At 43.7% G+C, this 25682-nt stretch overlaps 1 protein-coding gene across 24 annotated transcripts in view; it reads right to left on the reverse strand.

Annotated features, from left to right (window-relative positions):
* Positions 1 to 25682, reverse strand: part of AMBRA1 (autophagy and beclin 1 regulator 1) — a 205014-nt gene that overhangs the window by 97502 nt on the left and 81830 nt on the right. For 12 of the 24 annotated variants that reach the window (XM_055354792.2, XM_019037126.3, XM_055354803.2 and 9 more), the window contains 4 exons: positions 25368 to 25454; positions 20850 to 21029; positions 2090 to 2170; positions 1574 to 1674 (listed from right to left, as the gene is read on the reverse strand). In XM_055354792.2, the coding sequence (XP_055210767.1) occupies positions 1574 to 1674; positions 2090 to 2170; positions 20850 to 21029; positions 25368 to 25454 (449 nt within the window). The remainder of the gene's footprint in view (positions 1 to 1573; positions 1675 to 2089; positions 2171 to 20849; positions 21030 to 25367; positions 25455 to 25682) is intronic. The other 12 variants (XM_019037124.3, XM_019037127.3, XM_055354805.2 and 9 more) reach the window with 3 other exon arrangements.

A 25682-nucleotide genomic window follows, 5' to 3' on the forward strand; every position in this document is an offset into this window, starting at 1 on the left:
GTCTGGCAGCAAGTTATTATCTGCCAGTGAAAAAAGCTTTAACGTGCCTTCGGTTAAGCCACACAGAAGTGCCAGGCAAGGAGAGGCACGGACCACAGCATCTGTTTTACAACTAGGGCCAGAGCCTCCTCAGATGAGGCTGTCAGGAGATTGTGGTGTAGTCTGCTCTCCTGCCAGGCCAGAGCCTATGAAGTCCTGGTGTCTGACAGAGAAACCACTGAGGTTTCTGGAATTTCTAAGCATTGATGTTGGATCAAACATACTATTTAGGAAAGGCCAGATCCCATGGCCTTGATGCTGTCACAGCAGCTTGGTTAGAAATCATAAGATAAAGCTTGTAACATTCTCACAGTCAGACAGTGCCACTGCCTCAGTAGATCCCTCCCCACCTTTAACCATCACATGGCCCAGATTCTCCAAAACAGAATGTCATTTTAAAACTTTTAATAAAGATGCTTATTAAAGATACCTCTAAATGTGGCTTGATTTTTATACCTTTTATGCATTTGCATTCATAAATTTATAAGTCGGCAGTGGAGGTGGGAGGGAGGTAGGGAAAGACTGTGACGGGGAAACAACCTTTGCCACATATAAAAATGGAATTCTGCTTTATTTCCTTCTCTAGAGACTGACCAGAAGCAATAGCACACACAACGTCTCAGAACACAGTCACGTCATGCCTCACAGCCGAAAAACATCTGTCACTAAGCTATTCAACCATCATAAAACTGCTGGCCAGGCACAGTGGCTCACGCCTGTAATCCCGGCACTTCGGGAGGCTGAGGCAGGCAGATCACGAAGTCAGGAGATTGAGATCATCCTGGCTAACACGTTGAAACCCCCTCTCTACTAAAAATACAAAAAATTAGCCGGGCGTGGTGGCGGGCACCTGTAGTCCTAGCTACTCGGGAGGCTGAGGCAGGAGAATTGCTTGAACCCGGGAGGTGGAGATTGCAGTGAGCCAAGATCGTGCCGCTGCACTCCAGCCTGGGTGACAGGGCGAGACTCTGTCTCAAAAATAAATAAGTAAATAAACAATAAAACTGCTTCAGTGGGGCTTGCCTAGCCCATTTTCTGTTCTGTGGAGATTTCTGAGCCAGCTCCAAGGGCGTCTCCCTCTTTTCCTTCCTCAGAAGATTCCACACTGCCTGGAAATTCCACATGCTGGCAGTACCAAAGGAGTGGAGAGGTGTGCACTAAGCTTCTAATTAAATCACAGGATCTGGCTCATGAGTATCTCACCAACCAAAACATAAACACGGCACCTTTATCATTCAATTAAAAGCATAGCTAGAATTTAATTGCTGGATTAAGAAACAAATGGTTTAAACAAATAATTTAAAAGAAAAAAAAAGGTCTAGGGAAAGTGGGAATAGGGTAAGAGAAACATTTTTCTTCAACCCTGCCATTTCCTGCCTTGAAGTAAGGAACTGAATATCAAACCAGGACCCCAAAATAGAATTTTCAGACAGATGCCAAGACACCATCACATCAACATAGGTAAAGGAGGGAGAAGCTTTATCTGGCTCCTTGCCCCTTCACATTTTCAAAAGCCAAAGAAACATTTCCTTACCTGCCAGGACCCTGTTAACAGAAGAGTGAGTAGCCAAGCCAGGCTGTCCACGTTCATGAAAAATCCCAGCATAAGGCAAGTACTCAGGCAGCAAGAAACGCCTACAAGAAGGAATCACATGTGAAAAGCTGACTAAAGACTACCACGAAACAGATACTAACTACCTACACTGAAAAATCTGGGCTAAGGGACCCACTGAATCCACAGATGCCCAGAAAGGAATAAAATCTCCCAAGATTGGTCCTTCCGCAGATTTGTATCTATCTTTTTCTGCCCTTCCTTCTAAAGTTCCCCCAACACTTCTGTTCTTAAACAGGACTCTCCCAGCACCACTTTTTCATCTCTTTTGAATGTGGCTAACCATCATCCGTCAAGAGTTTAGACAGCAGGGCTGGGCTATGGGCCCACTAGGAAACAATGCCAGATGTGGACAATTCAAAGACCAGAAAGTAGGTTTAAAACTAAATCCTAGGCTCTAACGAAGGCTCCCTCTGTTACTAGCAACTTGGTTCTTACCTTGGGACAAAGCGTCCAAGCGAAGGTGCAGACATCCGGGCATTGCGTGGAGCTCTGTGCCTGGATCTGTCACCATTGTCCCTGAAAAAAATAAAAACACTACACATAAGAGAGTCACTAAGGAAGAATCATCCACCAGCCCAAAAAGGAAACATCCCCAAAATGACATTCTTACACTTAGGAGAGGACCCCACAGAAATTAGTCATCTGGCTGCTCACTAATTAGGCAGCACATTAATAAAACATATTTCTGGAGAACCTCAACTAAGAGATTTATGAGCATTTACCAACAGCTCAGGAAGGAGGAGGATTTTTCTTGAGTTAATGTGATCCCTTAGCGTCTCAAACTGAAGCCACATTTAGATCTTAGGATTTGGAATGGATATATATAAACTTTTTCTATACTGAAAGATGCAAGAAAAATGTGTCTTGGGGGGTTGTCTTACATTATTTATCATTTTACTTGTTACCCAGACGCCTGCTGTGGGAGGAGGTCTTAAAGGAAGAAAAATTCCCCCACCAATTTCATTTGGCAAACTGTTATCTTCAAATGAAATCTGTTTAGGTCTTCCATGTGGAAAAATCAGTGATAGGTAAAAGAAAAAAAAATGCACAAGAAAAAGACAGTATCTTCTTTTACAGACTGTCAATGGTGAAGAATATTAGAAAACGTAATCCTATGTTAGGTCATTTGAATACAAAGTCTGGGTGTTTTCTTTACGGACTGTTAACAGTCCATGCAATAGTAGTAACTGCCATTTATTAAGTATCTGCTAGGTTCCAATACAAAGGTTATTGATATGTTATCCCATTTAATTCTTCTGGCTAGGCCACGAAGTATTATTACTATTTTACAGAGAAGCGGACAAAAGACCAGAGAGGTAAATACCGTGGTCACATAACTAGTAAGTGGTTAAGGCAGGATTCAAGGAAGATTGGACTTTGAAGTCCTAGATCTTTCCACTACATTTCACTGCTTCCTACAAGAGAAGAGGAAAGGAGCTTCACATGTTTTAGTTTCCAGTACATCAAAGGAATAATAAGCCAAAGGGCACTGGCTGGACAGAGCAGTTAATTAGCGGCTTAACCAACTCCACAAAATAAATGAACCTTTGAGAGCTTGATTTGGGATATTTTCTGAATTCTCCCTATGGATTATCTTCAAATCAATGAGATAATCTTCAAACTGGCCCTGAAACCGAAGTTAAGGCAACACTTGGCTTTTAAGTGGACCACTGGGAACTTCACAAGCCAGAAACAAAAGTCTATGATGGTTTTTATATCTTGGTAGAATTGGCTGCCAAGCATTAAATGACAAATCAATAGCAGGGATATTGGAAACTGATCCATTGAAAGTATTTGGTTTTTATTTTCCCAAAAGAGAAAGCCTACACTGTGTTCCTTAACATATCTTATTCCTTTGACCTGAAATTGTGCAGATGAAAGGAGGGGCAAGGAGAAAGAGATAAGACTATATGGGCGCTCCCTCTCCCCCTCCCCCTCCCTCTCCCTCTCCCCACGGTCTCCCTCTCCCTCTCTTTCCACGGTCTCCCTCTGATGCCGAGCCGAAGCTGGACTGTACTGCTGCCATCTCGGCTCACCGCAACCTCCCTGCCTGATTCTCCTGCCTCAGCCTGCCGAGTGCCTGTGATTGCAGGCGCGCGCCGCCACGCCTGACTGGTTTTCGTATTTTTTTGGTGGAGACGGGGTTTCGCTGTGTTGGCCGGGCTGGCCTCCAGCTCCTAACCGTGAGTGATCTGCCAGCCTCGGCCTCCCGAGGTGCCGGGATTGCAGACGGAGTCTGGATCACTCTCAGTGCTCAATGGTGCCCAGGCTGGAGTGCAGTGGCATGATCTCGGCTCGCTACAACCTCCACCTCCCAGCCGCCTGCCTTGGCCTCCCAAAGTGCCGAAAGTGCAGCCTCTGCCCGGCCGCCACCCCGTCTGGGAAGTGAGGAGCGTCTCTGCCTGGCCGCCCATCGTCTGGGACGTGAGGAGTCCCTCTGCCTGGCTGCCCAGTCTGGAAAGTGAGGAGCGTCTCTGCCCATCCGCCATCCCATCTAGGAAGTGAGGAGCGCCTCTTCCCGGCCGCCACCCCATCTAGGAAGTGAGGAGCATCTCTGCCCGGCAGCCCATCGTCTGAGATGTGGGGAGCGCCTCTGCCCTGCCGCCCCGTCTGGGATGTGAGGAGCACCTCTGCCCGGCCGCGACCCCGTCTGGGAGGTGAGGAGCGTCTCTGCCCGGCCGCCCCGTCTGAGAAGTGAGGAGACCCTCCGCCCGGCAACCGCCCCGTCTGAGAAGTGAGGAGCCCCTCCGCCCAGCAGCCACCCCGTCTGAGAAGTGAGGAGCCGGTCCGTCCGGCAGCCACCCCGTCTGGGAAGTGAGGAGCGTCTCCGCCCGGCAGCCACCCCGTCCGGGAGGGAGGTGGGGGGGGGGTCAGCCCCCCGCCCAGCCAGCCGCCCCGTCCGGGTGGGAGGTGGGGCGTCAGCTCCCCGCCCGGCCAGCCGCCCCCTCCGGGTGGGAGGTGGGGGGTCAGCCCCTCGCCCGGCCAGCCACCCCGTCTGGGAGGTGAGGGGCGCCTCTGCCTGGCCGCCCTACTGGGAAGTGAGGAGCCCTTCTGCCCGGCCAGCCGCCCCGTGTGGGAGGAAGGTGGGGGGGTCAGCCCCCTGCCCGGCCAGCCGCCCCGTCCGGGAGGTGAGGGGCTCCTCTGCCCGGCCGCCCCTACTGGGAAGTGAGGAGCCCCTCTGCCCGGCCACCACCCCGTCTGGGAGGTGTACCCAACAGCTCATTGAGAACGGGTCATGATGACAATGGCGGTTTTGTGGAATAGAAAGGGGGGAAAGGTGGGGAAAAGATTGAGAAATCGGATGGTTGCCGTGTCTGTGTAGAAAGAAGTAGACATGGGAGACTTCTCATTTTGTTCTGTACTAAGAAAAATTCTTCTGCCTTGGGATCCTGTTGATCTGTGACCTTACCCCCAACCCCGTGCTCTCTGAAACATGTGCTGTGTCCACTCAGGGTTAAATGGATTAAGGGCGGTGCAAGATGTGCTTTGTTAAACAGATGCTTGAAGGCAGCATGCTCGTTAAGAGTCATCACCACTCCCTAATCTCAAGTACCCAGGGACACAAACACTGCGGAAGGCCGCAGGGTCCTCTGCCTAGGAAAACCAGAGACCTTTGCTCACTTGTTTATCTGCTGACCTTCCCTCCACTATTGTCCTATGACCCTGCCAAATCCCCCTCTGCGAGAAACACCCAAGAATGATCAATTTAAAAAAAAAAAAAAAAAAAAGACTATATGGAATGTAAAAGGGGGGTTAAAGAGAACAATGGAATCAGGAGTTCCTGACCAGCAGACTGCAGTTACTGGGGAGCCCACAAATTATACATGTACACAGAGGAGTAGCTGAATATCAAACAAATAAGACAGTTTCCAAATTAAGCATACTATTATTTTTCAAATATACTACTGTTGTGATAAATTACTAATTCATTTAAAAGTACAATTGAATTCATGATAGCTTTTCATTATCGTATATTTCACATCAATTAGTACTGAACAAAGTACAACCAATTATCACAAGAGGAGTTAGAAAATATTTTGAAGTTAAAAAGGATCCTAAGCGGGGGGGGGGGGGGGAAAGGGTGGAGGCCTCTAAGCCTCAAAAAGATAAAAAACTAGCTGGGCACAGTGGTGTGCATCTGTAGTCTCAGTTACCTGGGAAGACTGCTTGAGTCCAGGAGTTCAAGGTCAGCCTGGGCAACAAGAGACTCTCATCTCTTTAAAGAAAGATAGAAAACAGGCCGGGCACAGTGGCTCACACCTGTAATCCCAACACTCTGGGAGGCTGAGGCAGGAGGATCACCTAGGGTCAGGAGTTCGAGACCAGCCTGGCCAACGTGGTGAAACCCTGTCTCTACTAAGAAAAAAAAAAAAAATACAAAAAATTAGCCAGGCATGGTGTTGCATCCTATAATCTCAGCTGTTCGGAGGCTGAGGCAGGAGAATCGCTTGAACCCAGGAGATGGAGGTTGCAGTGAGCTGAAATTGCGCCTTTGCACTCCAGCCTGGGCGACAAGAGTAAAACTCCGTCTCAAATAAAATAAAATAAAAAATAGAAAATAAAGCTAGAAAAGAAGCATCATGGGTCAAATCTAATTATTCCACACCCATGAGAGAGAGCTGGCCTTCCCAGAATCATATTACAGAGCTGACAATTTGCTCCTGCAAGATCCAAAGATTCACCTCCTTCTGGACAACAAACACGAATCTACCTCTCATTAGAAGGGCTGAAGAGCAGGGAAGGAGAAGCCAGTGCACTGGACAGTACTGAGCAGTTGCCAGTGCCCAAAGGTAACACAGAGCTTGGTGAAAGAACACAAGAAGACAACAGAGAAAATGGGGCAAATCCCAGGGCTGGGGAAAATGTGGGCCCGTACAACGTAGGTCACAAGCATCTTTTTGTTGCTATTAAAACCTAAATATAATTTCTTTCTGATTCAGTTTATCCCTTCATTTAAAAAAAAAAAAAAGGGAAGGGGGCTGGGTGTGGTGCCTCATGCCTGTAATCCCGGCACTCTGAGAGGCTGAGGCGGGCAGATCACTTGAAGTTAGAAGTTCCAGACCAGCCTGGTCAACATGGTGAAACCTCATCTCTACTAAAAATACAAAAATTAGCCAGACGTGATGGCGAGCGCCTGTAATCTCAGCTACTTGGGAGGTTAAGACACAAGAATCGCTTGAACCAGGAGGCGGAGGTTGCAGTAAGCCAAGAGTGCACCACTGCATTCCAGCCTGGGTGACAGGGCAAGACTCTGTCTCAAAAATAAATAAATAAATAAATAAAATAAAAAAATAAAGGGAAGGGGTTAAGATCATAAATTTTATGTTATGTGTATTTTACCAACATTTTTAAAAACTGATGGAAAAGAGAGGGTGCAAAATATGGTCAGAGATAATGGCTTTATAGTGTTTAGAGATTACTGGGGGGATATATAAAGGAAAACAAGAATGAGATCAGCTGACTCAAATACACGCAGTCTCAGACTGAAGTTTACGCGAGGCACTATAAAAGAGGCAACATGTTAAGTAAGGGGAGGTGCTCATGCTGGTCCTCAGTTTATTTAACATCTTGGCTAAGAATGGAGAAATAGGAGCTAAATGTCATCTCAATACAAGGCAGAGCAGATTTCAAATTCCAAGTGTTGAGAACTCTGAAGGAGAAATGACAGGAGAGGACCCAGCATGACCAGGAAAATGTGAAACATAATAAACACAATATGAGATGCTGCCTATGGGAGAAAAGAACCCACAGACCTCTAGGATAAAATAGCCTATAACCAAGCCAGCTCAAACATTTACTGAGCAGGTAAAACCTTGAATACCGGAATGGGTAAGGTGGCAAAGGTCAAAATATACTACAAAAGGACAAGTTCGACAAGAAGAGGGGAAAAGGCCATCAGTTTTAGTATTGGTACACAGAAATCCTGGACCAAAGGCACAGTTCCAAATAACTAAAGGCAGAAAAAGTAACTGATGACTCTCTAGATTCTATAGTTCAGAAAGAGGGGAAGATTCAGAGATAATGGGTTGAGGTGGGAAAAGAAATTTCAATGCATGGGATATTTAGTGGAAGAACTGAAGGGAGAGGGATAAGTTCCAACAGAAGAGCACAGGAATTAAAAGTACTTAAAATAATGATATATTTAGAAAACTACACAGAAATCTGCCACTCACTTCCGTGCTGATACAAGGTCGACATCAAGCTAAGGCTCTATGAGATAGAAGGAGACAAATTTGGTCAGGCAGGCAGAGGCTGAATATGAGTGAATTGGAAGATATTTGCCAGATGAAAAGTGAGAGAAAGGCAGACCCAGACAGTTAAGGAACAGTGAAGGGTGCTAAATACTGGGCTCTAACAACATAGCCAACACCCTTTCCAAGGGTAGTGACTTAAAAGTGTGAAGAACAGAGTACACAAATATGTTGGTATTGCTCCTCCAACATAGGAGGAATACTTTTCAGGGAAACACCAGAGAAACCCTCATCAATTCCAACAGCCAGAAGCTGACTTTGAGCCAGCAGGATAGAAGCTGGCTGGGTTATTAATGGCTTTCCCAGTTGTTGAACTCTGTGCATCTCTGATTAACTCTCAGAGGGGTATTTGGGAAGGAGTAGAGAGAAAAATACTTTCTTATCAAAGATTTTACCAGAAAAAAAACACCCTTCAAACAATCAAGTATCCAAAATAAGTGCTGAATACAAGAAGATGTATTTCCAGAACAAGGGAGAAACACAGCAGCAGCTCTTTTGCTAAATGTCTAGGATTAATTGCCTCGGAGAGAGGCTGTAATTTGAAGGAATGAAAAATGCACCTAAGACGGCTGTCTGAGTCCTGACCAGACAGTCAGGTTGTCATTGCTCCTCAGTGACAAATGACTCTGACTCGGGCCTTTATAAATGAAGCTCTTGCAGCAAAAAGCTCAAAAGGCCACTGTCCTCTTGACAGTATACAGTTGACTTTGCTGACAATTAGACTATTAAAAAATTTTTGTTTCCCTATGCTGCTCTGTTTCTACTCAATCTCCAGACAACAGAAGGCCTAGCTGGTATTCCTGTCCCTGGAGAGCACAGTGATCTTGGTCAACTCATTTCCTTACTGGAGTGCTGCTGGTTAGAAACTGAGGCCCCAGTCTCTACTTTCAATGACTGTGCACATATGCAAGGGCTTTGATTTCTGGAAGGAAGGCACAGCCCCAGCTGATATCATTCATAGGGAATAGCTAATAGCGTAGGTCTCCTGGAACTACAGAGCCTTCATTTTTCTCCAAGGAATGGTAATACAAGAGATAATTACCATTTACAAATTCCTCTCCTCCCTTATGTTACCTTTTAATTTCATCTGCCTACATTATGCAAATCCACATTCCTATTGTGCATTTTATGTTAAAAAATAAGCATATAAATCTAAGGGTTATGTCTTCCTCCCCCAAACCCCCACTGCGTAATTCTTTCCTGCTGTATTTTCCCATTCTAAGCCCAAGCACAATCCAGATGTGTTCCATTTTCTTTCTCTTCTTCTGCATTCCTCTTAACAAATATTCATATGTATTTTACTTGCCCAGTAATTCTAATTCTAGAATCCTAAAGTATTAATTCTAAAGTTGCTAAGCAATATTACACGTTTTTAAGCAATAAATCAAAGTCCTCAGTAAGAGCTAGAATTCAGGTAAAGTATGTATTTTACAAATACATTGAGGCTCGACAGGTACCATATAGCCTATTCTTAATCCTCAGGAAGGCCCCTTACTTTTCTGAGACTTTTCATTATTGTACCTCTGCCTACTACAGGGGAAATTTTTCTTTTTTTTTTCTTTTTCTTGAGATGGAGTCTCACTTTGTCACCCAGGCTGGAGTGTAGTGGTGCAATCTCAGTTCACTGCAACCTCCGCCTCCTGTATTCAAGCAATTCTCTGCCTCAGCCTCCTGAGTAGCTGGGTTTACAGGCGCCCGCCACCACGCCCAGCTAATTTTTATATTTTTAGACAGACGGGGTTTCACCATCTTGGCCAGGCTAGTCTTGAACTCCTGACCTTGTGATCCATCTGCCTCGGCCTCCAAAGTACTGGGATTACAGGCATGAGCCACCGCCCCCGGCTGACAGAGGACATTTTTCTAAGATAGTTAACTCCAACAAAGATCCAAGAAGCTTAAAGCTACAAGAATCTGAGGTTATCTAATCTCATTTTACACATCAGACACTGAGGCCTAGGATGGGAAAGGGGTCTGCTCAAGATCAGATAATAAATCACAGCCTCAGCCAAGACTAGAACCCAGGACTATTCCGTAGACAATAGCTGTCAGGCTGTGGGGCCAGCAGGCATTGACAAGTGATCTCAATGCCAGTCACTGCTGTTCTAAGAAGCAGTGATTGCTAATTTATACATTTAGTTCAAAACTGGATCCAGTAAGAGTAAAAAAGGACTTAGATAGCATTTTTTTTTTAGACAAGAAAAGTAAGATGGCTGTGCTTTCAGGAAGCTCATTCCCCTAAAACATTCACAAACAGGCTCCACACTTAGAAAACATCAAGCCCTCAGACAGTCAATACTTACAATGCAACCCTCAGATATCCTCACCTGTACTATGCCCACTGCTTTCTAACTGGTACTTCTGCATCAGTACACTTGTCACTTTAGGTCACCTTAACCAATGCTATCAGAGTTAGCTGCCTAAAATATATATTGGATGATGGCTGGCCTGAGACAAAGTCCAAACTTCTCAGCCAGGCATTCCAGGCCATCCAGAGTTCGGGGCTTTCTGATATCTCTCTTATATCACAAACACTCCATAGCTCTAGCCACAGATCTATTCAGGGTCCCTGAATAAGCCCTGTAAATCTCCTGTCTCTATGCTTTTGCTTAAGCTACTCCCTTTATCTAGAATCTCCTCGCTATACCCATCATCCATATCAATTCCTCTCTCACAGTTCTATGCAGTCTTCAATACCCAGCTCAAATCCATGAAGCTTTCTCACCTCTCCCCAAATACTCTCTCCCTTTATACAATGCTCTCCTAGTATTTTAGTGGTAACTTATTACAGTCTATCTTTTTAGATACTTATGTAAAACTTGATGCTATTCCATAACTTAAAATGCTTCAATGACTCCCTCTTGCCTATGGGATAAAGTTCATCTCCTTTGCAGGGCATGCAAGACAAAGATCTAGCTCCATTCTAGGGGCTCATCTGCCACACATCTTTAACTTTACAGTCTAGCCACACCTATCAACAAAGCAATTCCCCAAATATTCCACGCTGTTTCATGTTTCTATGACCATGCATTTACAGTTGGTACTCAAATAATGTTGTTTCATTCAATGTTGTTTTGTATAATGTTGATGAGGGAAAAAAATCAATTCCTGGCCATGGCCACTGTCTGAGTTTGCACACTTCCCCATGTCTGTGTGGGTTTTCTCTGGGCATTCCGGTTTCCTCTCACATCCTAAAGATGTGCACATTAGATGAACTGGCATGCCTAGACTACCTTAGTCTGAGTGAGTGTGGGTGTGTGCATGAGTGCACCCTGTGACGGAATGGCATCCTGTCCAGGGCAGGTTCTCCTTGTGCACCCTGAGCTGCCAGGATAGGCTCCAGCCACCTGTGAGCCAGAATGGGAATAAGCAGGTTGGAAAATAAATAAATGAATACAAAATAATGTAAAAATATGTAAAGCATACAATAATCATACAGATGCACAACAATAATGATGCAGTACTAAGTAAGTCTCAGGGCACTCACCATATTTGTTCCTGTTTATGTTTTAACTACATAGTAGTTCCTCACAATTTTCACTTTGCAAACATCTATTCCTTGATTTACCTCACCCCACATTGACCACTGTCACTCACTGATTCACCAAAAATCAAATAATTATATTTTTATTAATCTTTCTTAGATGTACATACAGCTCACATTTATTTCAATGTTTAATATAAGAAGTGTTTTGGGTGTTTTAGATGCTTGGTGACGTTTTTGTAGCCAGAAATATGTCACAGGAACTTAACTCTTGTTCCTATCAATTAGTCTATGGTAAAATTGGTTTCATTATAGTAGTTTCGCTTAAGTTACAGTTTCCAAAGAGGAATTACTGTACTTGCCTTTCTCCTAAGTATACCTAAATAAAGACCCTATTTTAAGACTTACAGCTCTTTTCTAAGCCATTTTGTAAAGACATTCGACCACTACAAAAATCATCTGGAAAATAAGAGAGGTTTTTGTCTCTCTCCAGGTCATTTTCTTTCTTTTTTTTTGTTTTAATTTTTTATGAAAATAAAAAACTGCACAGGCTGGAGAGCAGTGGCATAATCTCGGCTCACTGCAATCTCCGCCTCCTAGGTTCAAGCAATTCTCCTGCCTCAGCCTCTTGAGTAGCTGGGACTATAGGTGGAGAAGTTTTTGTCTCATTCCACATTAAGAACTAATTTTGTATAATACCACCACTCAATAAATGTAGATGGCTGGCTGATTCCTAACTGCTTTAAGCAGGTTCCAACCTATAAAGAGAGTAACTTTACAGTGTGTTTCCTCAGCGTTTCTCTTGCACTCCTAATATTAGAGTCTGTGGCTCATAAGACAAAGGAAAAGACAAAGGGAACTCTATTTCAAAATGAAGTAGATAATACCCTATCCCTCTCTGACAATTTTACTTGCCAAAAGTTACCCCCTCTTCCTTGGGTGCAAGTTATATATTTGTTATTAGAGAGCAGTCACTGATTCCTACAGAAGTCCTAGAAATTCCCGGCTCAGAAGAGAGCAGGAACAAGTACTATCAAGGACAGGTGGCTAGAATTCTAGTCAGGAGAACTTGAAATACATGAGTCATCAGGTCTATCGCCTGATAAGAATGGTATTCTCTAGTTTCTAACATATCTTCTTTGCCATGACTCAACTAGGCTTTTTAAGTTATATCAAAGGGGCAGATGAAGAATATTAAATTGTGGGCCAGATGTGGTGGCTCATGCCTGTAATCCCAGCACTTTGGGAAGCGAAGGCAGGAGGATCGCTTGAGCTCAGGAGTTCGAGATCAGCATACACAGTAAGACCCTGTCTCTACCCCCACAAAAAAAAAATTAGCTGGGCATGGTGGTCCATGCCCATAGTCTCAGCTACTCAGGAGGCTGAGGCAGGAGGATCCCTGGAGCCCAAGAGTTCAAGGCTGCAGTGAGCCGTGATCACGCCACTGCTCTCCAGCCTGGGCAACACAGCGAAACCCTGTCTCAAAAAAAAAAAAAAAAAAAAAAAAAAGAGTTGTGAACGAAAGGCAAGCAACTTCCCCTAAGCCACACCCAATCAGATGGCAGAGCTGAGTAACAGCCTTCAGAACTTTCCTCAGCCACATCATACACCAAGAAGACCTTTTAATGACTTATTTGCCAGAAGATTATTTAGCAAGGGGACCAAAAAAGGAGAATCTCTTGTTGCATGAAACTCTTGTGTACATATGCATATGGTATTTCCAGAATATATCATTCCAAACTAAGGAACCAGAACCCATCTCTCGCTCCTGGAAATTACCGTCATACAAGTAGACATTTTTGCACACAGGCATACCTTGAAGATATTGCAGGTGTGGTTCCAGACCACCACAATTTAAAGCAAATACTGCCATAAAGCAAGCCACATGAATTTTTGGTTTCCTAGTGCATATAAAAGCAGTGTTTACACTATACTATAGACTACTGGGTATGTAACAGCATTATGTCTTAAAAAACAATGCGCATACCTTAATTAAAAATACTTTATTGCTAAAAAAAATGCTAATGATCATCTGAGCCTTCAGTGAATTGTAACATTTTTTATGGTAGAGGGTTCTGCCTCAATGTTGATGGCTGCTGACTGATCAGAGTGGTGGTTGCTGAAGGCTGGAGTGGCTGTGGCAATTTCTGAAAATAAGACAACAATGAGGTTTTGCTGCATCGACTGACTCTTCCTTTCATAAAAGATTTCTTTGCAGCATGTGATGCTGTTTGATAGTGTTTTAACCACAGCACAACTGCTTTCAAAATTGCAGCTAATTTTCTCAAGCCCTTTATCAACTAAGTTTATGGAATATTCTAAATCCTTTGTTGACATTTTAACAATGTTTATAGCAGTTTCACCACAAATAGATTCCATCTTTAAAAAACTACTTCCTCAAGGTGTCTATGCTGAGAATAAAAATTTTTAAATAATTTTAAAAAGAAACCACCTTCTTTGCTCATCTATGAGAAATAACTCCTCATCCATTCAAGATTTTGTCTTTTGGTGGTCTTTTTTTTTTTTTCAGATGGAGTTTCGCTCGTTGCCTAGCCCAGGCTGGAGTGCAATGGCGCGATCTCAGCTCACTGCAACCTCCACCTCCCAATTTCAAGCGACTCTCCTGCCTCAGCCTCCTGAGTAGCTGGGACTACAGGCATGCGCCACTACTCCTGGCTAATTTTGTATGTTTAGTAGAGACGGGGTTTCACCATGTTGGCCAGGCTGGTCTCAAACTCCTGACCTCAAATGATCCACCCGCCTCGGCCTCCCAAAGTGCTGGGATTACAGGTGTGAGCCACCATGCCAAGTTTTATCATGAGATTGCAATAATTCAGTCACATCTCCAGGCTCCACTTCTAATTCTCATTATCTTGCTATTTCTACCACATCTGCAGTTACTTCCTTCACTACAGTCTTGAATCTCTGAAAGTCATGCATGAAAGTTGGAATCAACTTTTTCCAAACTTCTGTATCATGTTGATATTTCTACTTCCTCCCATGAATTGCCAAAACTCTTAATGGCAACTAGAATCACAAATCCTTTCCAGAAGGTTTCAATTTACTTTGCCCAGATTCATAAGTGGAATCACTATCAATAGCACTATGGCCTTATTTCTTTTCTTTTTTTTTTTTTTTTTTTTTTTTGAGACGGAATCTCGCTCTGTCACGCAGGCTTGAGTGCAGTGACATGACCCTGGCTCACTGCAATCTCCACCTCCCAGGTTCAAGCGATTCTTCTGCCTCAGCCTCCTGAGTAGCTGGGACTACAGGTGAGTGCCACCACGCCTGGCTAATTTTTGTATTTTTAGTAGAGATGGGGTTTCGCCATGTTGGCCAGGCTGGTCTTGAACTCCTGACCTCAGGTGATCTACCCGCCTTGGCCTCCCAAAGTACTGGGATTACAGGTGTGAGCCACCACACCTGGCCAGCCTTATATCTTATTAAGACTTGAAAATCGAAATTACTTCTGGACCCATGGGCTGCAGAATGGACGTTGTGTTACTAGGCATGAGAATAACATTAATATCCTTGTATATCTCCATCAGAGGTCTTGGTGACCAAGTGCACTGTCAGTGACCGGTTACATTATATTTGTTTATTTTTATTTATTTTGAGAGAGGGTCTTGCTCTGTTGCCCAGGCTGGAGTGCAGAGGCGTGATCACAGCTCATTGCAGGCTTGACCTCCAGGGCTTGAGCAATCTTCCCACCTCAGCCTTCTGAGTAGCTGGGACCACAGGTGTGCATCAACACAACAGTTACATTTTTTAAAGAATCTTTATTTCTGAGCAGTAGGTCTCAACCATGGGCTTCAAATATTCAGTAAACCATGCTGTAAACAGATGTGCTGTCATCTAGGCTTTGTTCCATTTACAGAGCACAGGCAGAACAGACTTGCATCATTCTTCAGGGCCTTAGGATTTTCAAACTGGTAAATGATTACTGGCTTCAACTTAAAGTCACCAGCAGCATTAGCCCCTAACAAGAGCATCAGCCTGTCCTTTGAAGCTTTGAAGCCAAGCACTGACTTCTCTCTACCTATGAAAATCCTAGAGGCCGGGCGCGGTGGCTCACGCCTGTAATCCCAGCACTTTGGGAGGCCGAGGCGGGCGGATCACGAGGTCAGGAGATCGAGACCATCCTGGCTAACACAGTGAAACCCCGTCTCTACTAAAAAATACAAAAAATTAGCCGGGCGTGGTGGCGGGCGCCTGTAGTCCCAGCTACGCGGGAGGCTGAGGCAGGAGAATGGCGTGAACCCGGGAGGCGGAGCTTGCAGTGAGCTGAGATCGCGCCACTGCACTCCAGCCTGGGCAACAAAGCGAGACTCCGTCTCAAAAAAAAAAAAAAAAAAAAAAAAGAATTTTTGCTTTGTGTTCACAACTTGGCTGTTTATAGCAGAAGAGGACTAGCTTTTGGCCTATCTCAACTTTCAACATGTCTTGCTCACTAATCATTTGTAGCTTTTGACATAAAGTGAGAGATGTGCAACTCTTCCTTTTTCTTGAACATACAGAGGTCACTATAGGGATATTAAATGGCCTAATCTCAATATTGCTGTGTATCAGGGAATAGGAAGGCCCAAGAAGAGGAAGAGAGATGGAGGAATCGCCAGCGAGTGGAGCAGTCAAAATATATACAACATTTACAATTAAGCTTATTGTCTTATATGATTGTGGTTCCCAGTGCCCCAAAACAATTACAATTGATCACAGGTCACCATAACAGATCTAATAATAATGAAAACATTTGAAATACTGCAAGAATTACCAGTGTGACAGACAGACACAAAATGAGCACATGCTGTTGGAAAAATGGTGCCAACTGCTCAATGTCGGGTTGCCACAAACCTTCAATTTGTGAAAAATACAATACCTGCAAAGCGCAAAAAAAGCCAAGCACAATAAAACAAAGTGTGCCTGTATTTGGTCACAATGTGGACTTCTGGGAAAAGAGGACCCAAATATAAGCAAATTAATTAGAATAGTTAAGAAAATAAATTAATAGACCTAAAGAGAATTCATCTTAAGGCTAAAAGACTAGAATTCTCATTGAGATGTTTTTTCCAGGCAGAAATCCAAAGTACAGCCCGTGTGTCAAAATTGTGAATGAGAGACTTCTGTGCCAGCAACAGTCTTTTATTTGTTTAATACATATGGGGATCTCACTACGTTGCCCAGGCTGGTCTCGAACTCCTGGGCTCAAGCAATCCTCTTGCTTCAACCTCCCAAAGTGCTGAGATTACAGGTGTGAGCTGCCACACCCGGCTCTAGCAACAGTTTTCAAGAAGCTGAATGTAATTATCCAGTGGCTAGTATATACGATGCAGATATTTGTGACTGATCTAATCTGAAGCTTCTCTAGTCTGACTGTCATTAGCAAAGCCTTTGCTACAGTATCCCTTTGTCTCAGAAAGCAAAGCAGCTACAAAAAGAGGCAGGAAGGGCAGGAATATGGGCTAGGGAGGATTCTGGAATTATAATTACATTTAGATTAACAGATAAAATGAGTAAGGGGGCAAGCATAGCTGGAATAATTGTCATAAAGCATACACACCACCTCTTTTGTAGGCCTTAGCAACTACGGGCCATAGCACTTAACCTGGGCTTTATAAAAGCCCCCTCCCTCTTTCCAAAGGGATGGCAAACATGAAAATGGAAGTCTGCCTTATGCTTATTTGCCATCTCCATTCTAGTAGGTGGTCTGGGCTTGAAAGCAGACAGACAGCAATGTCATGGGCAGCCACACCTTTACCCTGCTTATGAACAACTTTATGCAAAGACAGCTGCTGAGAGCTTCAGGAGAGACCTGCTGACAGCAGGTTTCTGGATGTCCTGTTTGTGCAGTTTGATAAACACAAGGACCCTGCAGTCTCAATCCTTGCTGTAGACAGAGATGAATGGCAGGAGAGGAAGCCTGCCCGGGAAGATGGTCATTCATCCAGATCACAAAAGAACAGAAAATTTAACCTGATGCTGACCAACCTCCAAAGCCACCCTCCCAAGAGATAAATCTCAATGGTCTTGCTCCACAGCAAGCTCTTGGAAAGGCTCAAAAATGGTCGTACATCATTTTCAAAGGTTTTTAAATCAGCAGGACAATAAAACTCAGACACTAAATATGCTTGCTCCTGTCCTCTAACCTTAGACATATCTGATTTGGTCACATGGAAGAGAACCACAAAAGATGGGCTCTGAGTAATGGCTCCCTTGGTTTTCTGAGAACACTATACAACTGGATGTGACAAGCCCAAAAATGGCAAAATGATCTATGACTTAGCAAACAGAGGGAGAGGTCATCAAAGTGAGGTAGCAAAGGCAAGAGCATGAAGTGCTGAGAAGGTGAGGATACCAAACAAAGGAACAACTGTCTTAATGGTAACCTAATTGTTAGGAGGATTACTCGCCATATCTACCTTACATGTCTCTCTGTACCTGAAAAAAATATAAATCGTGACTGCACATGCCTCTGACTTTCCTTCTAGTTACCAAAGCTAAGGCAAAAGATTGGGGCAGAAAAATTAAAATGTGCTGGTACATTCCTTCTTTGTTATTCTCCCTCCTCACAGAGCACATGGACACTCAGAGGACAGAAGCAACCACAAGCAGCATTCAGTTTACTGTAGAGGGAGGTGGGCAGGGAAGGAGACAGAGAAAGAATAAACAGTCAGTTTCAACCAGCCAGTAACATCCTTTACTAGAAGACCTGGACTACTAATGTTGAGGTGACTAATCCACAGCTTCTATTAAAAACAAGATTCTAGTCTACATCAGCCCAAAAAGAAAGGCAAACACCCCAGGAGGGACTTTCCAAGGAGTATCAGAGAAATCAGTCCATTGTTACTAACCAGGGAGCAATATAAGACCCCCTGAGAAAAAACAGTAAGTCAGTGCATGAAAGGTGAAGAAGGAAATGTAAATTCAGGTCATGCTAAAGCCAGGGGAGGGGGTGGGGGAGAGCGCACAGGTGGGCTGGGGGGAGCATAAGGAGGAGGCAGTCTGACACAGGAAAATCGAGGGGGAAGGAAGGGGAGAGAGAGAGGAGGTGGTAGCAGAAGAAAGGGAAGGTAAGACAAGAACAGAACATTTTAAACTAACCCAGAACTCCCTTGTGAAGGACAAGTCACGAGGCAAGATACAGCTTGAAGGCATGAGCCCCACATTTCACCACTGCAAAAAGATAACAGTCTCCCAGGCGTCCATGGAAAGAGGGCTAGGCAATCCACAACACTGACTCCCAGGGCTCCACAGCATTAGTGAGAGAAAGTCACCCAGGCTTTTCAGCAGCACTAAGTGCCAGCAGCCTTGGCATGTATGTTTCAATTGCTTCCCTGAATAGACCCTGGTGCTGGAAAAACCGTATCTACAGGAGAACATATTTCACTGTAAGTATCTGCCTGGCTAAGGGAACAGACACTCCATTTCCTTCACTGCTGATATACGCATCCACCTCACCCTAGAGTGGACAGAAGGGAGAAGGAACAAGCTGACAGTCAGAAGGTAGCTCTGCTCTTCTCCTGCAGTTGACAAGAGAGAACCATGACCTCTGTTCCATTTGCCACACCACTGCTACTTCAGGCCATCCCTGCATTTCTTTCACATTTACATCTTTCTCAGACAAATAAACCTCCCACTTAGTTTTCCTTTTGCTTCTAAGAGCACAAATGCTAGTGTGTTTAATGACAGCATCAGGAAGGCAAATTGGTACAAAGGTTGTTCTCACTTTCCTAGTCCTTTCTGGCAAAGAGATTTCTTAAACACACCAAAAAGCTTTGTTGCAAGATGACTTGTGAGGAACTAGCCATTCAGTTGAGGAAGAAAGCTGAGGGGGAGATGAGAACTCTTAAGGCCCCAGACCTGACCCCGCTATGTCAAGATGGAAGGTGGGGAGGAAATGACTGACAGGCTGTCCTCTTTCACAAATGCCAGTGAAAAAGGAGGAAGAAATAATGCTTAACCGCCCTTCTCTCTCTCTTGCTTTTATGTTTGACAATACCAAAATATAAGGAATCAAAATGAGCCAAATGTTCAATTTGATACAGGCCATAAAAGCTCAGTTTCAGGATGGAAAGAAACACAATGAATGGCTAGAAAGGTCAGAAGCAGCAGATGAGAGAATGCAAAACCCAGCAATAAGATCGGCTAGCTTAGGCTGGGCGTGGTTGCTCACACCTATTATCCCAGCACTTTGGGAGGCCAAGGCAGGTGGATCACAAGGTCAGGAGATGGAGACCATCCTGGCTAACACAGTGAAACCCCATCTCTACTAAAAATACAAAAAAAAAAAAAAAAATTAGCCGGGCGTGGTGGCAGGCGCCTGTAGTCCCAGCTACTCCGGAGGCTGAGGCAAGAGAATGGCGTGAACCTGGGAGGCGGAGCTTGCAATGAGCCGAGATCGTGCCACTGCACTGCAGCCTAGGCAACAGAGCAAGACTCCGTCTCAAAAAAAAAAAAAAAAAAAAAGGCTGGGCACGATGGGTCACGCCTGTAATCCCAGCACTTTGGGAGGCCAAGGCGGGCGGATCACGAGGTCAGGAGATCGAGACCACCCTGGCTAACATGGTGAAACCCCATCTCTACTAAAAATACAAAAAATTAGCCAGGCGCGGTGGCGGGCGCCTGCAGTCCCAGCTACTCAGGAGGCTGAGGCAGGAGAATGGCGTGAACCCGGGAGGCGGAGCTTGCAATGAGCCGAGATAGCGCCACTGCACTCCAGCCTGAGCGAAAGAGCAAGACTCCGTCTCAAAAAAAAAAAAAAAAAAAAAAAAGATTGGCTAGCTTAAATTCTAGAGCCTGGGGCTGACCCTGCTCCTTTAGCGCATCCTCCCATGGCTCTCCCCGCTGACCACTCAAAAAAGCCCAAAGAAGCAAGAAATCATTTCTCAACCCAGCACATTAATTTGACAGACAACTTTTTAAGGTTCCTGAATGGGGGGGTAAGAGTAGGGAGACCAAAAAAGTTTAGGCAATGGAGTAGGATCTTAAAGAGTCAGTCTGATCAGGGCACTAAGATAGAAAATCCGCCTCTTAGGGAAATCCAAGTATTTCAGAACGAAGACAACATCTCCACAGCTACTCTACTTAGGAGAAAAAACACCAACCCTCCAGCCTCCCTGATGTGGTAAAGACAGTCCATGAGAAGCTTTCCACGGTCACTGTACATGCAAAAGGGAAATAAAAATGTTGCCCGAGGAGCAGCAGCCACCATCCTCTCGCAATCTGGCCTGGGGCCCAATGGGAGGTCTCTGTCCTCGTGCGCCAGTGAATCAGCAAAGCAACTGCCAGAGGTGGGAGTGCTCTGGGAATCTTAACCCTCTGTCCCTCACCCCATCCTGCTACTCATAAATAATAACTGAGGAGTTGGGAGCAAGAACATCCACCATTGTAGCTCCAACAGTGGCCAACTTGGAAGCACTCCAAGCTTGAGAGGAGAGGGAAGAAAGCAAGCTGAGTATGTACTTACTCAAAGTCCTCAAATTCCAAGTCGGTTCCCTCTACTGATGGACCCTGGTTGTCTGAGGAAGAGGAGGAGGTGGAAGAACGGAGACGGTTCTGTTGGTAGCGCATGGAGCGCTGACGAATACTGTCTCTCCGTGAGAGATACTGGATCATCCTCTGGGCGTAGTATGCAGCAGGAGATAATCTGAGAGAGACAGAGATGGACAAACACAAACTAGCACTAATGTGGAGAATACTATGAAAGGCAGTTAATCCAGCTCTCCCATGGCGTCTCCCTGCTGAGGTGAACTCTGGAGACATGAAAATTAAAGGGCATTTAACTCAACTCACCAGGAGGTTTGCACTGCAGAATATACTTATCAGACTATCACCAGTGTTTCTGTTCTGAGATAAGGCAAACAGGCAGCTTAACCAGACATCTTCTGAGGAAAAGCTGCCCCTCCCCAAGAGAAACACTGGGCCTTTCCTTCTAGCTTCTGAAGGTACACTTTTAGCTCCTCAGGGTGCTCTTTACACAGAGCTGTGCTCATTCATAGCTTTTCCTTGATCACCATCCATACGCAAAATGGAAGACATGAAAGGGACCTGAGCAATTATCTACCATCATGTTTTACAGATGAGAAAAGACGCCAGGAGATGGTAAGCCTCAGATGATTAAAGAAGGTATCCACAGATATCTTCACCAGGACTTCTGTCTTCTCCAACAAGTATACACAGCTCCAGATTTGTCCTACCTCCTTAGAATGATCTCTTGGAACCTCTTTTTCTCTCCCTTAAGAATTAATCATAGATATTTGTAACATGGGGAAAAAATTCAGAACTGAGACTGACAGTAAAATATACTTGGGAGAACAGAAAATCTAACAGAAAAAATTAAAAGAGATTTTTTTCTATTTCTTACAATCAGAGCATCAGAGGCTGCGTGGGCACTGGGCAATATGGAAGGTGAGAGTTGTTCCTCTTTCTTCTCCCTTATGATGGCTATTCCTGTAAATAATTAGTCCAGATCTACATTCTTCAAACTATGGCTTTAATATCTTGCTACTCCATGAAAACTCCTAGTGTCATATACAATTCTCCACATTGCCTTCTCAAGTTTTCCTCCATCTCTCACAACACTATTATATAATTTGACGCTATGGACTGAAAACGTGAGAAGAACAATAACAGAAAAATGTTTTCTATGATAATATTAAATGGATTACTAAAAAATTTCAAGACTAAAAACCTGCCCCAGGCACACTTGACTCAATAATTCCACTAGAAACTTTATCCTACAGAAATACACAAGGTTACAAAGATATATATAAGAAAGTTCATTTGCAACATTGTCAGCATTAGTGAAAAACTGGGAAGCAACCCAAATGCCCAGCAACAAATTAAATAAATTATTAATATATCCATACAAAGAAACACCATGTAGCAATTAAAGAGAATAAACTATTCCTATATACTCACAAGGAAAGTCCTCTAAAATAAAATCTTAAGTGGGAGAAAAATTGAAGAATGGTCTGTATACACTAATACATATACAAAAATATGTTGCTGTTACTAGGCAAAAAAAAACTATAAGGGAACACAGCAATCCTAATGAGGATTCCTGGGACTTTTGTATTTTATATACTTCCATAATGTTTGAATATAAAAGGAAAAGGGCATAGATCTTCGGTTTTTTAATGGAAATCAGAAAAAAATTGATTAAGAACGGAAATAGGAATAGTTATATTCAAATGGTACAAAAAGTATTGGCAACTATCTTGCAAAGAGGTCCTCAGTAAGTCTACCAACCCAGGTCACAGTCAACTGCAGTCAACTGCTAGAGGAACACAGGCTGCCTCTGAAATGCCTGTCATCAAAGGTGGTATCCTTCTGGCCAACCAGCAAATGGAATTCCCAAGCAGACCAGCTAACAATCTTTTAAACTCAAGTCTGTTTTACAGAATAATACGCTGCAGTGAACACCAACGAGTCAATATTATAATATCTGTGTATAGCAAGTAGGCATAGGAGGCACAGATGCCTTGGCCAAGAGAATCAGAGTACAAGAGCTAGTTCCTAAAAGCCTCAACTGGAGGAACTTTCATTATCTGTTTGGGCCCCTGTTCCCATGCATTTTGCAAGGATGAACCACAGAATCCTAAATTTTCAACCAACAGAAGTCGATGTTCGTGCACTGTTCTTATATCTGCCCAATATATAGAACTCTTCTAGCAGAAATCAAGCATCATTGGTTAAATTCTCAAGTCAATCAGACTAGAAAAGAATATACAAGGAGAAAAATCTCAAGAGGAGAAAGAAGACCCTTTTATTTGGAACCGATTCTGAAAAGTGATAAGTACACTTACTTTATAGGCTACCCTAAGTAATGGAAAAAAACATAATATTATTGGTGATAGAGGTAGACATAATGTTGATGTTAATGATAAGAAGAAGACTGCCTTTTTATGTAGGGACATAGGAATTCCCCAAGCTATGAAACCGTAGATTAATGGTTTAAAAAGCATTCCTGCCACAATTATTAAATACAAGTATATCCTAGCCTTGTCCTTTTAGATATGCAGAGGGAAGCTAAGGATCTGAATGCTGAGGTGTCTCACTAAGGCTCTGACCTATACATAGTGTATAGGGTGAAGCCTAAGAGGAAAAAGAAACTAAACAACCAGCAATGAGGTAGTAACAATCATCCTCCTAACAAAGAGCTGGAAAATCATCAAACAACCCTAGTCTTCCAAGTGAACATTTTAAATGTTTAAATAAATCCTTAAGTTTTCTTCAAGGAAAAATACTTCCTTTTCCAAAAAAACCTATTTTGTATTCAAAGGAAAAGTGTAAAAATACCAACACCACAAAGTATGACACTTTCCGTGATAAAGATCACAGTAGGATAAATAACAGATTTATTATATAAAAGGAGGATAAATCATGGTCTTTAAGTATCCTTGTAGAACAGTGCCAGGTTAAAAGTTCTGGGGATGAGATGCCTATTGCTGTCTTTATTGCAAGAACTTCTCTATCTCAGTGCTTCAAAGTAATTGATTCATATGAAAAATTCCTTTCCCTTATATTTAGGGTATATAATCCTCAAACATCATTAGAGACTCACATAAACTTCCTTGTTTCACTCATCATCTATGGTGCCTGCCTGTTTTAACGTCATCAATCCTTATGTTCCCTGATTCTTAGGTTTGTCATTTCTAGGGTGTGGAAAAGGAACTAATGAAGAATCTTTGCACCAGTATCTCAGAAAGAATGCTCAGTGTCATGACATAACTGTGGCAACAATAAAAGCACTTAATATTCCTGGAATCAACTTGGTCTCAAGGTTTTTCCAGGCAGACCTGAAAGTCCTAATCTAGAGCAAAGTTTATTTTGCTTTACCTAACCTACACTGCTAACCTGCCAACCCCACAACTGTAAATTACCCTTTTCTTTTGGCAAAGCCTCATAATGTGCTCTAGTATTGCTTAAATAATGTGCCTTTTTAGATCACGAACAGAATCCGTAAATCTGGCTGTGACAACCCCAAGGGGCTGCTCTCTGCAGATGAATGTTATCCATTAATATCCCACCCTTGGTCCTTAGTTATCACCATCAGCGAAGGGCAGGCCTTGAACTCATTGAAATAACTTCTGTTTTGTTTTTTATCTCTTCAGAACTTTTCAAATGTCTTCTTTTTTTTTTGAGACAGAGTCTTGCTCTGTCACCCAGGCTGGAGTGCAGTGGTGCGATCTCTGCTCACTGCAACCTCTGCCTTCCTAGTTCAAGTGACTCTCCTGCCTCAGCCTCCCGAGTAGCTGGGATTACAGGCATCTGCCAACATGCCCAGCTAATTTTTTGTATTTTTAGTAGAGATGCGGTTTTGCCATGTTGGCCAGGCTGGTCTTGAACTCCCGACCTCAAGTGATTTGCCCACCTCGGCCTCCCAAAGTGATGGGATTACAGGCGTGAGCCACCATGCCCAGCCTCAAATGTCTTCTAATAAGTGTAAGGCAAGCACTTTAATAAAATGCCAACTTGTTTTATCCATTTACTCCTTCTTCAGTAGTCTCTTCCTTTGGGCAGTCTCAAAAATGTCAATACCTGAAGGAGCTTGACTTCTGCCTTTTGATATTCTAAATTCCCTCTCAAATGACAGCAAATTGGGTTTTTTGTTTAATCTATACATAATTTCCCTATAAATTAAAAACATTTTGTTCCCCTGTTGGCTGTCCATCTGAATGACAACAGCCTCTCTGGCCAACAGAAAAAGAATATCCTATGACTACCTGTGGCCTCTCTAGCACCACACTTGCAGAAATGAGTCCCAAAGGACAAGAGCTTGGTCATAACCCTCTGTCACCAGAGGTACTGTTCACTTACCTGCAATACTTCCCCATCACCTGAACCACCTGTCTCAAAACTGTAACTGAAGAATAAAAGAGCACCAGGACCAGAGAGGCACAGAACGGAGCTTCCAACAGCGTGGCAACCCCAAGGGCCGCCCCTCCCCCCCACCTAGTGCCATTTCTCACTTTGGCCTTACCTCGCTGGGTCTGGGTAAATTGGGTGCTCTCTGGATCCTGCTCCATCATAACGGGATAATGAAATGAGGGAAGATTCCAGCAGCCTCCTAGCAGAGATTAAAAAAATGGCAATAATCCCTGTCAATTACCAACTCAGAGGTCATTCATAAGGAAAAATGAGGGAGAGATATATAACTTTCCCCTTTTGCAGCCAGCTAACGCCTGTTATCTGGGATCACACCCTTCTACAAGCTAAGTAAGTAGAGACACAAATAAATGAAGAGCTGCAGAACTCCCACACTGGACATGACCACTGCATTCTGCTGAATACTGCT

Source organism: Gorilla gorilla, chromosome 9 (assembly GCF_029281585.2).
Source record: "Gorilla gorilla gorilla isolate KB3781 chromosome 9, NHGRI_mGorGor1-v2.1_pri, whole genome shotgun sequence".
Taxonomy (NCBI): Eukaryota; Metazoa; Chordata; class Mammalia; order Primates; family Hominidae; genus Gorilla; species Gorilla gorilla.